General features: G+C 34.9%; 1 protein-coding gene across 1 annotated transcript in view; it reads left to right on the plus strand.

The window, feature by feature from the left end:
• Positions 1 to 15,107, plus strand: part of LOC121352843 (nipped-B-like protein) — a gene marked incomplete at its 3' end in the record, with an annotated part of 140,477 nt that overhangs the window by 62,732 nt on the left and 62,638 nt on the right. Inside the window, 3 exon segments of the mRNA XM_041466124.1 lie at positions 820 to 980; positions 3,827 to 3,920; positions 13,306 to 13,938. Of these exon segments, the coding sequence (XP_041322058.1) occupies positions 820 to 980; positions 3,827 to 3,920; positions 13,306 to 13,938 (888 nt within the window).

Here is a 15,107-nt window from a genome sequence, read left to right on the forward strand (position 1 = left end):
ATTAATGTTGCAATACTCCCATATGTCCAATTTGCATTGTTGCCCTGTATATGTGACAATGAAAATAATCTGAACAACCCAAAAGTTGTATTTGTTAGCTGTGAACATCATTTACATGTACTAGGGAAAACCTCATTTCTGCCAATGAAAAGTTAAGTTTTTTTTAAATTTAGATTAACTAAAGTTAACTTTAGAGATTCTTTAGCCTTACTGGCCCCTTTTAGTGTCAGATTAATTCTGAATTGGCTAGGATTATGCTCGAGATATGCAGTAACTCACAAAGATGACCTTCAGAACAAAAGAATTTTTGTTCTTCCCTTGTCTGAAAACAATCCTGAAAACACAATCAGTATTAAGGTATCTAGGGCATTTTTTTGTTGGTAGAATTCTACTGGATTCTTTTAAATATTTTTTTCTTAAATATATGTAGATCACATAAATAGAATATATATCAGCTATTTTATAAGTAATGTTATATGTGTCATGAATACCTTGAAAGTTACTAAGGCAGTGAGTTCAAGTTATATAGAAGTAAATAAAGTTTTCTGCGATCAGTAAGGAAAATACTGACTATAATTAGAATAGATATGGAGAGAAATTTGGCTAATTTGTACATGGAATTAATATTTTAAATCCTTTTGAAAAATCTTAGATAATTTGTTTTTAATCAAGGTATTTGGAGCAAGTTGGATTCTTGTTCAGATTCCAGACCTCTTGCATCCAACATTTTAATATCTATCGTGTGGGTCTTTTCTCTGAATCTTTTCAACTTCGTGACTGCACGACTGTATCTATATAGTTAATTTTTTTGTATTCCAGCTTCCGTATCCAGTCCCATTGTCACAGCTGGGATGAGGAATCTCCATGAAAATAAAGTTTCAAGTCAGTTGTCTGGAAATTCAGCTAATCACCATGCTGATAATTCTAGACATGGCTCAAATGAAGACTACCTACAGATGGTGCACAGACTCAGTAGTGATGTATGTTACCTAATCAATCAATTTATTATGATAAAGCAGATATTTACTGTGATGAAGCAAGTATGTGTTTAACTGACTTAGAAGTCAGATATTTTATAATGCTGTTGAGGAATAAAACCACTGAGGATAGAATTCAATTTCAGACGTATAGACTCACCTGAAAATTGACAGACTATGAAAACATAGTACATCCTCATTGGCTGGTCTAATTGGAAAAATGCTAGACATAGAAAGTAGTAAATGTTGTAAAAGTGCGTTTTTATCCACTTGTGCACTTTCTTAATGGTGCATTTGTGTTACCTATGTTTTATTTGTAATTATAACTTTTAAAGCAGATTTTAGAAGCTATGATGCAGAAAACAATTTGAAGAATATTGATTCAAGTTTTGCATCTCTGTATGAATAGTAATTACAATGTTGCAGACCTTTATGAATGAGTATTTTAAGAATCATAAAACTCAAGAACTTAAATTATTTTTATTCATTTTAGGATCTTGTTGCTTTAAAACATAATGCTTACATAAATGTTTTGCTTCATATACAAAACATAAAGCATAATTGCTTTAATACATCATGTTTCTGTGAAATACAAAATCAGCAAGTATCCCCTCAATGTACCCTTAATGTGTCACTGCACATTCATTCAATTTAAGGACGATTTTTGGTAAACTTGATAGCATTCCTAGAATATAATTCATCATTTGGTGAAGCGCCAAACTAAGAAAGTATAAATGCACGTTTCTGAAAATTTGTCAGCTATGATAGGAATGACATGTCTACCCAAAATGTCGTATACTGAGTTAGTCTGTTCAGTTAATTTAGTAGAAATTGTCTTTGCCTGTGTCTTTGATGATTGTGGTTAAAGATCTTCTACTGACTTAATAAAACATACCCAATAAGAAGTTATTAAGCTTATTTTTCAATATGGGTGTGTTTCTGAGATTTATTACAAGTCAAAGAAAAGTCAGTTTGGGAAAAAAAAAATATCAGTTCCATAATTTCAGTGCAGTAGCTAAATTAGTAACTCAGTAGAATATCAGTTCAGTTTCGCTTAAAATAGCATCATATACTTTTGATCTGGAACTCACTTTATTGTGGTGTTCTGAATATTAAACTCCTTTGCCCGTGAGAATTTCCTCAGAAGGCAACAACTCTTTTTGCAAGCACTCTTGCAAAAAATAATTGTAATTAACACTACAGTGTAAGTTCAGGTTTATTGTGTTGTGAATGGAAAGAAAAAAACCTAATATAGTTGTGGTAAGGGCCCATAGGTGGTAAAACTGATGAAATCTGATCTCTTATGGATTTGTGTTCTTGGAGTTGTAATCACCTTAAGTCCATAACCTCAAACTCTTTCCCTTTTAGCAGTGTCATCTACTCCTTCATAAGGCACAGCCTAGTCTATGGCTACACACTTGGAAGGAATTTGGCTGTTTGGCCACTGTCAGAGTGTGATTGTCCACCTATGCAAGCTGCTATCTCCTTGAAATACCAATTTTGCTTTCTATCTCACTACTGGGTGCTGATTTCTTTCATGCAGACATGTAAAAACATAATACAATTAAACCTTTTAACATTCTGTTAATTGGGTTCATATTGATCAAAAGGTTAAGAAGTATTTATCACACAGATAATTCAGATTAAAAAAATAAAGGAAAGAAATGGATATGTGAAAAAATTGCCTGTATACAGTTACCTTAAGAAGAGCCACATTAGAATGTTAACTACTGAAATAACCAATTTAATTAGGAAACATGAAATAACTGGAGACTTCATTCCTTTGTATCACTGTACCTTTTGGAAGAATGAAATTTTTAGAATTTGTTTGTAATTATAGAAATTTTCTCTTCATAGATACAGGATTTGCTAGCTTTTCCTTACCCCAAACATTCTCATACATGCTGTATAAAAAACACTAGTTGAAAAGGGAAAATAACCATTCTATAGTTGAAGTTTAATTAGGGGACTGCGTGAATGAGTAGTTGTGAACAGCAGAGGGCTCCACAAAAGCACTGGAAAAACCCATGTAAAACTCTGAATGGAGATTGGAATGGTGCATTTCACATTCTATATAAGGATAGTGTGGGGGTAAAAAATATACATTTACATTGCTAAAAATAGAGCATGGGCATAATTACATTGCAATTAATATTATATTATGAAAAAGTTTGTCAGAAATTATTAATTGCTTTGGAGAAGGGTGGGAAAGTGCTTCATATTGCCATTGAGTTGTTTCCTGTTTAACTCTTGCAAGCTAAAATCACTCTAGCTGTGTTTTACATGAGACTAACCCAGCTGCTGTAATGGGACTGCTAGAGAGTCTGTTCAGTTCTGGCTTCCCCATGCTGAGGATACAGATACAAAGTGTTAGTTTGTTGAACTATAAGAGCAGGATAGCATTCTAGATAATCTTTTAAGGGTAGATTATGAAAAAATGGAGTTTTAATAATCCACATTTTATACCCTATTTCTTTCAAATGGTATAGTATATACGTCATGCAAGTGCTCTACAGCTCTTTACTACAAGTACTTGCAACAAAAGATTCTAAATGGAATTCTAGTGTAAACCCAAAAGTGTTTGTCTAGCTAGAAAACATAGACAAATAGTTTTTTTTGTGTGCCTGTTCTGGTTACAGATTCCTCTTAACATTGATTGGAGCATTGCTTATATTATAGTCTAATAGCAGTCTAAATTAACAAAGATTTTAGTGAAAGTGACTCTTTTTCTAGTATTTCTTGTATGCTTTTTTGCCCAATCCATTTTATCAATTTATTTACTAATTTCAGGTTTTATTTTAACAGATGTTTATGGTCATATGTTAACTTTTTTATCATTCTTTCTTTAGGATGGCGATCCTTCAATAAGGAATGCTGCGTCTTTTTCCTTGAGGTCACCACAGTCAGTCTGCTCTCCAGCTGGAAGTGATGGAGCCCTTAAAGGTAGTCTAGCAGTCATATATATGTCAATTTTCCCAGTTTTAAAGAACAGAGAATTTAAAGAGGTATTCAGTTTTTCGTCCTGAGTTTTTTATTTAACTAGTACTGCAGGCTATGGCATTATGTTTTGGATGCAAAATTATTTTGAGCCCTGATCCAGAAGAAATTTCTGATGGTCCAACAATTAACTGATGATCTTTCAAAATAACACTCAAACTTATGGAGGACAGAAGGATTTAAAATCCTTTCCAATCTGAGAATTAAATTCTATATAAGAATTCAGTTGCTCTACATAAGAAAAGTTTTAAAGGCAGCATTACGAGTATTGAACCCTTAACCAGCTCTAAAGTGTTTTAATATCCAGCACTTGTCTTAATTACAATAATGAAATATTAAAGATATTAAAATAAATGAGCTCAATACGCATAGCATAAATGAAGCCTGAAAACTTTAGCTGTGGAGAGGTATAGGGTGAACTGTCTGTCAGTTGAGAGGAAACAAAAAAAGTTTGCTCAAAATAATTCTTTATACTAAAATCCACTTGGTAAGGTAGGGGTTGGGACATATTCTTGTTAATTTTCTTTTTCAGTGATTGTACATTTACAGGGCAATAACTGAAAAATGAAACAGTGCTTTCTTCTCTGTAGACCTGAAACAAAAATGTAAGTCTTACTGGGTGATCAGTTTAGACAGAGAAGAGAACAGAAGATGGTGGAGATTACAGAAAAGGTGAAAGCATTATGCACCCTGGATAAAAGACATGTTTATCAGGGGTGAACCTCAGGGCAGTATTTCCATGCCTATGAGGAGATTATCAGGAAGATCTGAGTCAGTCTTTTCATCGCTGTGGAAGAAGGATGGAATACAATGGACTTAAATTTAAATAGGAGGTTCCAACTAGATCTAAGGAAAAACTTTTTCACTATCAGGACAGTCAAGCAGTGGAAAAGGATGCCCATAGAATCTGTGTGTTTTCTGTACTTGGGGGTTTTCGTGGTCAGGGTGGATAAAACCTGACATGATGTGTCCCTGCCTTACCCTGCTTTGAGCATGAGGATGAACTAAACATCTCCCAAGTTTCCTTCCTAACTGAATTATCCTATGGTTCAGGTGGTAAGTGAGAAGTATGTGTATAGGATGCCAGGAGCATCAGTATTTCAGGATATCTTGTTCTAAAGGACTTCCCATAAGGCTTGTGTAAATCTGGTTATTTTTCACTCTTTGTTAAGTTTATAGGTTTAACAAGGTTGTGGATCTAAGTTAACCCACTTATATATGTTATTACCACTCAGACAATGTTTGAATTTTTTTTGTTAAAGTTGCTGTTGTTTCAATTGGCTGTCTCAGAAACCGTTTTTGAAGGGATAGCTTTACAGACTATTTCTGAAAACAGACTGATTGTATAGTTCAGATTATAGTGTTTCAGCATTAGCATTAAAGACTGGTTGTATAGTTCAGATTATAATGTTTCAGCATTAGCATTAAAGTGCAGGAACTTTCTGATGTATCTCTATGTTAACTTTACTTTTCCCTTTGATAAATTGCACAACTGAAATACTGCTGCTAATGGTGTTGACATTTTGCCCTCATTAAGACATTAATGAACCCTGATTGAGAGAACCAGTTCTTGATGCTCCATCTAGTATTTTAGAAACGTATAGAAGAGTTGTAAATAATGTCAGTGCTATTAAGAACACAGGATCCCCTACAGAGAATTTTTGGCCCATGATTTTTAGTGAAAGTTGAGATGAATATGACAAGTATTTATGCTGAGCTTTTTGTTGCTCTCTTATTAGTCCCTGCAAGTTTGGTTACTAGGTCACAAACCTTGATAAAGAAAAATGCGCAAAATACTTACCATTTGTCTGGAAGAACAAAAAGAATGGCAAAAGGTGTAACTAATCATAATCAGGGGAAAATTTCAGGAAGGTTGTTATAATGCCGGAGCTTTCTTACATAACATAGAGGTTTGAGGCATTTACCAAAGGTTACAAGACTTCTGGAGAAATGCATAGGCAGCATAGGCAAATATTTGAGAGATGGCAGGACATACTTTTGTGTTTTGGGTGATTATTAATTTAATCAGTGGAATAAAATTTCACTGTCTGTGTTCACTTCTGCTTCACTAAAGGTACAAGAGCAGCTGAAGTTTAATCCCAAAATTTTTTTGGTTATAGCCATGGAAACATCATAATGCCTCTCTTTTCAAGCTGTCATCTGGTGCCAGTGGATGACTTTTTAAGAACTCAGTCTGTGTACAGAGTATGGAATATCATGGAGTGTTTTCCTCTTGTTGACCTCATAAAATATCCCCTGGATTCCATTACTGAAGATTGATTACTCATCAGAATATTTTATCCATTTGTTCTACTTTCCTACTGCTATGGAACCTCACATATTATTTCAATTCCTAATTTTTTCTTGAGGCATCGTCTGAAGAGTTAGATTAAGGAAAGGCTTCCATAATGTTTTTAATCCACTGCTTTATGAAGAGGTGTGTTCATATAATCTACAGTCCTTTTTCCATACAATTGCCTAAATACTTCTGTAAGTACATCTGTAAGGACTAGCAACAACTCTTAGAAATTATGTAATTTTGCACTCTTTTTCACAAATAGGTTGTATTCCCTCCAGAAATTGTTGATGAATATTTTATTATTTTCTGAATAATTTTGAAAGATCACATCTATTTTCTTAGGGTTTCACGGAGTTTCTCCAGTCAGATTGCACTACACTTGGTGTCTGAATATAGAATAGATAAGATTAATTAGGAATCTTCTCAAATCCATAGTGTAGACTTGAGTACTCTTTCTTCAGTGCTACTTGTGAAGAAAAAATGCCATCTTCCCTTCTCTCCTTCAAAAGAATCGCAGAAGAACTTTATTCAATGATTTTTTTTTTCTGATAGCACCAAAATAAACATTAATTCATGTTTCTTTCTTCAAGTCTAAATTTTTTTATGCAGGAAGGCTGTGAGTACAGGTAGAACAGCCAAAGCTGAGTTTTCACGAGGCATTTCAAACACTGGGTAGAGTGGTGGGACTCTTCTCTGAAAACTGTTGGAAGAGGATATGGAAAGTGAATAAAATCTGTCCCTAAAGACTTCTCAAATGTATGTTCTTTATCTGTCTCATATGCTATCCCTTTAAGTTTGAATTTTAAATTAAGTTATGGTCTTTGAAAATAGGTGTCATTGTTGTCTGCTAATCAAAATAGGTAGCATTTTCTTTATACCTAATGCAAAATTTGGTGAGCTTTCCAGAGGAAGATTCTAGGATTTTAGAAGAAGCTGCAGGAAAGGGCTTGAGGTCTTGCCATCTTTTTACACTCACGTTGGCTGAGCTGTAGCAGTACTACTCTCAGTAACTTCCATATGTTTTAAAATGTCAGTAACAGAGTTTCCTTGGCTTTGCCATAGAAGTTATTCAAATTCTTAGTGTTAGAAAGCTCCTAATGCTTAACCTGAATAATTTTTGTTGCAGTTAGTCATGATGCTTCATGACTTCCTTCCAATGTGTAAAGAAAACCAGACCACATCCTTTTTTTTTTTTACATCAGACATTTACATATCAAAGAACTTTATCGTGTCTTTCACTAATCTAATCCGCAAACTGAACAGCACAGTTTCTGTTACCTTTATGTAAGTCATCGTTTCTCAGTTTCCAATTGTCTTTGGTGTTTTTAACTGACTTTTAATTGGTCTGCATATGTCTTGATGTTCTGCTGTCGTAAGTCATAGATAGATTTATACTGCAAGTTGTTTTAAGCATTCTACTTTCTTTCTATAGAGCTTGTCTATCTTCTTATGGTTTGCAATTCACAGATAAATAAGAAGTTTGTGCTTCTTGTCACTGAATTTGTTTTGTCTCAGAAAGTTATTCAAACTAGTCAAGAAAACTTTTGATTCTATTTTTAAAAGCAGGGGTTAGCCTCTTAAAGACTTAAAATCAAAAGCAGTAATGATATTTAGATTAATAAAATAGTCTCTAATTCTTTTACATGAGAAGATATTAATGACAAATATTTTAAACTATTATTCTTATGACAGTGCTCTGGAAAGCTGCACTTGTTCACATATACTCACTCCATTTTTATTAAGAAAAATTGAATTTGTGTGAACATAGCTTCACAGCAGGGTTTACAATAATCAACATATTTTTGTCTAGATTACACTAGATTAACGCTCTTCAGCTTGTTAGTGAAATTATTATGAGAGGCTATATAGAAAGCCATGCTAGAGTCCAGATACGGCACTTAACTATCTTCAAGATTTGATGATACTTATTCTTAAGGAATTTCTTTTGGAAAACCATTTCTTCATTATCTCAGTTCTTACAGAAGAATTGTTCTAGTATGCACTTGAATCACACTGACTATGTGTTATACTCTGGGTAGGCCTTTACCATCCTTTTGAAGGGACTGTTCTTCCCTTTTTAAGTCTACTGGAGGCAAAAATTCTCAAAGTGATTATTACCAATTTTGAGACTGCTTTAACCAGAGTTTCAGGGTGAATTTGTCTGATCCCATTTTTATGAAAATTCTCATTTTATGTGAAGGTGGTAAGTAAGATCGTGTTAAGAAAAAAAAGATTAAAAAAGACACACTTCATTTGCACATTTTAACTGCAGTCTCTTGAAAGCTGTTGGTAATAATGTGTTCCTTAGGTTCTATAATCATGAAGTTCCTAGCTTTTCCAACAGACAAATGTCATTGTGACAATGTGAATGCTCTGGTTCTCTTCTCCAACTTCTGCCCTTAGGAACCTGTTTACAGTGTGATTACTCATATGTGAAATCTTAATCATTCACATGCAGCACATACACATTTCTTAAAGCCTCTCTTTTCAAAGGCTTTATACACCAATTTGGTACCTATTTAAATCATGTTCCAAGAGTGTGGAAGATCAGTTTCCTATGAATTTAAAAAAGCACTTGAACATTCTTTAAGTTTCTCTCCAATGTGCTATGAACCAAGTATTAAATATTAGTCTTCATTTGTTCTCTAGAAGTTTATCCAGCTTTCATGCTTAGAGAATGATTCTTCTGGCAAAACAGGGTGTGGAATTGTTGAAAGGCTTTTGTCAACATCTGAGAACCTTTGCCTATAAGGGAGTTAAAGGAATATGAAGACACTGTTTCATGTGACCCTTTGGAACTTGTTATTGTACAAGTGGAAAGGAAATATTTTTTTTAATACTGAAAAATAAGTGAGTTCTAACTTCCTGATAACCTTAATAAATGCTTTTAAACCATGTGAATCACAACAGAGAGTGTGAACAGTGGTGTGTGTTTGCTGCATCATCTTTGAAAGGCAAGTGACATGAAGAGGCTTAGAGATGATCAGAGGAGGTATCATGAGTACTTAAACAAGTTGTGAGTATTGTGGTGTGATTAGCAAGTACAGACAAAACCGTAAGATGGAGATGTCAGTGTCATGTGCAGTCTCCTGGACAGAAGCTTCTTTGTTTGCTATCCAAGCTAGTGATACACAGTGAGCGAGTATAGCCAGGGTAAATAAACCAGAAGTGTATTCAAAACTTTACATTTTAAAGAAGGCCAAGTCTCTGTCAATGCAATTAAATTATTTTTATAGTTGATTGCATTATATAGGATTTGATAAGATACGTTTCAAGAATCACAAAAAAAAAAAGGTTTTGAAATTACTACAGTTGATAAAACTTCCATACTTAGTACCATCTACCACTAGGAACCAATAGAAGAATTAAGAAATGTAGAGAACCGGCCCTAAGATTATCATGGGTGGTCGAAAGACTGTTGCTGAAGGACTGGAGAAGGTACTGTTGATGGTTATGTTTGTTCTCTGTAGAGACCTCATTTCCTATGATGGTACCTGCTTCTCAGCTATGTTTGGTCGTATCTGGTTGACTATCAATATTTGCTGTTTAGTAATGGTACAGTGACCTTCCTGAATCAGGGAAGAACCTCCTTTTAACTTGCCTGCTATATAAAAAGACACACAAAGTTCTTTTAATGATACTATCTATGGAAAATCAACTACAGAAAGTCAGATTTCTTTTTTTCCTGAATTACTGCCCAGCCCTAGATTTAGACTCAAAAGTTGTCTAAATATTTCTCTGTTCTAAAATAAGAAATTTGGTTATTTCCTAAAGTTAGTTTCTGAAGATTTGTATATTAGTTACTGCATTGACAGCATTTTGTAGAACAAACCTTCTCAATCTTGGAATCTCAACTGATTCAGCAAACTCATAACTGTCTCTGTATTCTTTAAGTTTTGGGGTTTTTTTTCCTGTTATCTAGTCTTGGTAAAGATACTTAGACATATAGTGGCCCAAGACTTCTCCCATAGGAAATACTCCAGACTGACTCCACCATTAACAGACAAAATAGACTCTCTCTGTATAATGGGTGTAGTTTTCATAGAATTATTGAGGTTGAAAAGATGTCCAAGATCATCTGTTCCAACCTTCAAAGAAAAACCATCATGTCAACTAAACCCTAGCACCAAGTGCTGTGTCGTACTCGTTTCTTGAACACCTCCAGAAATGGTGACTCCCCACCTCCCTGGGCAGCCCATTCCAATGCCTACCCATCCCTTCAGTGAAGAAATTCTTCCTGAGGTCCAACCTGAACCTACTCTAGTGCAGTTTGAGGCTGTTTCTTTTAGCTGTCTGGGAGAATATGCTGATCCCCACCTGTCCACAACATCCTTTCAGGTGGTTGTAGAGAGTGTTAAGGTCTCCCTGAACTCCCTTTTCTCCAGGATAAACACCCTCAGCCACTCCTTGCTGGACTTGGCTCCAGCTCTCTTCCCCTTCTCTGGTCATGCTCCAGCACCTCAGTGTCTTTCTTGTAGTGAGGGGTCCAGAACTGAACAAAGCATTCAAGATGTGTCTTCATCAGTGCCGCGTACAGGGGAGCAATCACTGCCCTGGTCCTGCTGGTTGCACTATTGCTGATACTGGCCAGGTGCCTTTGACCTTCTTGGCCACCTGGGTACTGTGCTGGCTTTTATTTGAAGTCTCAGAATGTGCTATGTGTCCATTGTGTCATATCTGTTCAAAACTGCTAAGGTTTGTGATAGAGTGAAACTGTTCAAGAATGCTTCATATTTTTCAGTTTCTTTTCACCTCCATACATAGGCATTGTAGCTTCTGAGCCTCCTTGTTGTCAGAGGCTTAACCATCATTAAACATCTCAGAAATAGGTAAAGTTATTGCTGGAACATGTTATTTTAAAATGCCACTTATAGGCCTTACAATCAAAACGTTTCAAGAATTTCCTTTAGGAGGAAGATATTTTCAAATACTTATTCGTAGTGCTGCCTAGGAGAGGCAAAACTTTCCTTTTGTTTCTTCATTTACTGGATTCTAAGACTATTCAATGGAATGCAGTGAAATCCTTCTGGCCTCCTGAAGTCTACTCAAAGATAAAAAGAGCCACTTTATCTATTGCTGCAGTCTTACTTTTCAACATGAGAAATGCCAAAAAATACCAAATCAGATATTGTCATATTTATCTAGAAAGCTAGGACTAGGGAGAATAAAGTCTGTCCCCGTGTTTAGATGTGTAACTCTGAAAAATAGTAAGTGTTCCATTGTTGCAACTTTAAAAGTATTCATATAAGAGATAAATCAAGATTAGATGTTGTAATATCTCTTTGAAAAGTTCTGAGTTGCCTCTACTATTTGTAGAAATATCCTGCAGCTTGTACTTCCTGAGTGGTAGTCATTACCTTAAAAAAAATTAGTAGCTAAGGATTCCTGCTACACATTATATTTAGTATTTCAAATTACCCAAAGACATGGTAGTTGTGGGGAGGAGCATAACAAGAATAGGAATCTGTTGAAAAGCAAGGGAGAAATCTTCTTAGGGTGTAGTGAGAACTTTGGTACTGGTGGTTGAGTGTAGTATCTGATTTGAGGAAGGGAAGTAGAGTAGTAGAACTGTTTTGAAAATTGGGATGAGTCAAAACAGGGCTTTCCAGCTTTGTGGATGTTATTGACAGAATATGGATTTGTTGCTAAGGGCCAAGAAAGATTAAGATAAACCCATGTGATACCCTGCTCATTGCATACAGAAGTGACACTTTCACAGAATGGTCTAGGGAGACAAAAGCATAGCAGTCTGTGCAAAGAGGCCATCAGTAAAAGCACACTTTTCATGTAAATTGAAGCTTCGACAGAGATAACCATTCCGTTTTTTCATCTACGGTTTGGTACATTGCTTAATCCCAGAAATATTGGGTAGAAATTTAGGATGCGGAGTGAAGCTTCTTTCTTGTTTAGTGGTGTTTCTTGAATGAAGCACACAGGACCTGTATCCCACTTAATTTTTGCTTGTTGCTAGAAGTGCTAACCTATGATGACCTGACCAGAATGACTAATAATAATATCATAATATCAGTCACTGCTTTCTGGAGATGAGTATTCCCCAATGGGTGAATGGAATCTGAATGGTTCCTTTAAGAAGAGGAGTCTGTGTGTGTTCCCCACCTTGCACAGTATTCCCTTCTAAGCCAGAACTATAGCTCAAAATTATAATTGAGACAGGTTGAAAAGCTTCTCTGTTTTTTGGACTTTTTTTCTAGGCTAACAGTTACAGGAAGCTGATTCATTAGAGGAATTAGAACTTCAAATGTAATTAATTGGAGAAATTATTTAATTAGAAGTGTCCTCTCTTTAAAATTTCTGTAGATACCCTCAAATCCTGGAAAGAGTGCATATAGAAGCAAAAATTCATACATTAAACGAAAAAGGAGGGGAGACAAGGCAGGGAATGGAGAAAGATGCCTTTAGATAATTCGTGTTTCCTAGATAGTAATGGGTGGGAGAGGTTGAAATAAATTCACATAAAATAAAATTTAAAAAAATAAAGGAAAGAAAAAAGTTAAAATAACTGTCAGAATCCAAGTTAAGGAGGTTGTGTATGTTTTGGTTTTGTTTTGTTGGGGTTTTTTTAATTAAAAATGTGTGGCTGAAATGGCTAGTGCCTATATATTGATCATTAAGTCTTCATCACTGAACCTTAATAAGAATCTTTTTGATCTTTCCTTTTTTCTGCCATCAGCTTGCTTTTGTTGATCATTTTCTAATAGCTGATATTCTGAACCTTAGGTACTATTTTTATTTATTCTTTTTTGGTGGTGGGTTTTTTTTTGTTCCGTCTTCTCTGAAATGATCCCTTCTCTACTTGCAGTGGATAGCTAAAATTCCTAGGAAATACACTGCAACTATCTAGATTGCATCTTGATCTGGTGATGATGTGCTTCCTACCAATCTTATTTAGACCTTTTGTGAGCACAGTTATTTGTAGAGATACACATTAAAAGTATGCAGGTTATATTTAGTGTGTTTTTATATAAACATGAAACAACATAACTGTTCAGTTTTTCTGAATTATTATTCTAGGATCAAGACAACCTTTAATCCAACAATCTCAGCCTCCACCTTATTCATCACCTAGAGATGTTCCCCCAGACATATTGTTAGATTCTCCAGAAAGAAAGCAAAAGAAACAAAAGAAAATGAAGTTAGGCAAGGATGAAAAAGACCAGACTGAAAAAGCTGCAATGTATGATATCATTAGCTCTCCTTCCAAGGACTCCACTAAGCTTACATTAAGACTGTCTCGTGTAAGATCTTCGGATATGGACCAGCAGGATGATATGCTTTCTGGTTTGGAAAACAGCAGTGTGTCAGAGGGTGATATTCCTTTTAATGTGCAGTACCCAGGACAGACTTCTAAAACACCCGTTACTCCACAGGATGTTAACCGCCCACTAAACGCTGCTCAGTGTTTGCCGCAGCATGAACAGACAGCTTTCCTTCAGGCACAACAAGTGCCTGTTTTACAACAGAACACTTCAGTTGCTGCAAAACAACCTCAGACTCCTGTGGTACAGACACAGCAACAGGTTTCGCAACAAGGAGCTATAACGTCATATGATGAAGTAGAATTGGATGCATTGGCTGAAATTGAGCGGATAGAACGTGAATCAGCTATTGAAAGGGAGCGATTTTCAAAAGAAGTGCAAGATAAAGGTAAAAGGATTGTGTGTGTGTATATACACTATATATTATATAAATATATATATATGCATATAAACCCCATATATATATATATAGAAAAACTTCCTGTCATTATCACATAGTTCAATTCTGTTTACGCAGTGTAGGTTCTTCTGCGACATTCATCTCCATTCCCTTCCAGCAATGAACTGTAATCTTTCATATATGCATATTTTGAATATCTGATATTCTTTATTTGGGGTCTTAATGGATGGAAAGTTAAATTCTTATGTTTCAAAATTCTTTTAAAATACTCTTACTTTTAACCATGAGACTGAATGAAGTGCAATTAATGTTGTTTATAATTTCTAAAATCCCAGCAGTACCATAAATCAAAATTTATAGTAAGTTTTGACAGTTGTATTATTAATCCTAATTGCCTAATTATTAATCCTAAATTGCCTAATTTAAGAAAATGAAGGAAAACTGTTTTATCCTATTTCTGTTCATGTCCCCATTTGGATTCAATGTGAAGGAGATGTTAGACTAAAATCACATCTGTTCTGTTCTTTTGAAGGTAGTGTAATGATTGGGTAATATATACAATTATATTGTTACTAATATTTGTTCGACTGGATATTAATTATTATGTAGGCATTAGAAACTTTAGTGAACTACCATATATCTCTATGGTCTGTAGCACAGAACCAGGTGGGCCTCTGAAATCTATCTTCACTTCAGTAGGTGCACTTGTTGTCTTAATGGATTTAATTGAATCGATCAAAATTTTTTTTTATTTCTCTTTGTTAACTGGTTTGAAGGTATTTGGTTTCAGATGTGTTTTATGAATTAGATAGTAATAAATTACCATAAATATTTTTCAGAATCTTCCTTTGCACCCTATTTAACTTCTGAGAAAAAAAAAAAAAGTTTTGTAGCATAATCCTAATTTATTAGATACTCGCAGGAAAAGTCTTGCAGAATGGAAAATGGTGAAAATTCTGATTTTGGAAGGTCATAGGTGGAAATGGCCCATGTAGACGTACTTGCGTGGAATGAATTTGCACACAGTTTGGGTCTTTAACCAGCAGAAAGGGTGCACATTTTCTCCCTGTTCAAAGTGGTTTTTCACTATTTTTAGTGATGTCTGAGTGGGTGGTGAAAGGAAGGGAGAGTTTGTGTGTATTTGTGCTTGTGTATAT

This window comes from Pyrgilauda ruficollis, unplaced genomic scaffold (genome assembly GCF_017590135.1).
Source record: "Pyrgilauda ruficollis isolate IOZ18807 unplaced genomic scaffold, ASM1759013v1 scaffold199, whole genome shotgun sequence".
NCBI classification, from domain to species: domain Eukaryota; kingdom Metazoa; phylum Chordata; class Aves; order Passeriformes; family Passeridae; genus Pyrgilauda; species Pyrgilauda ruficollis.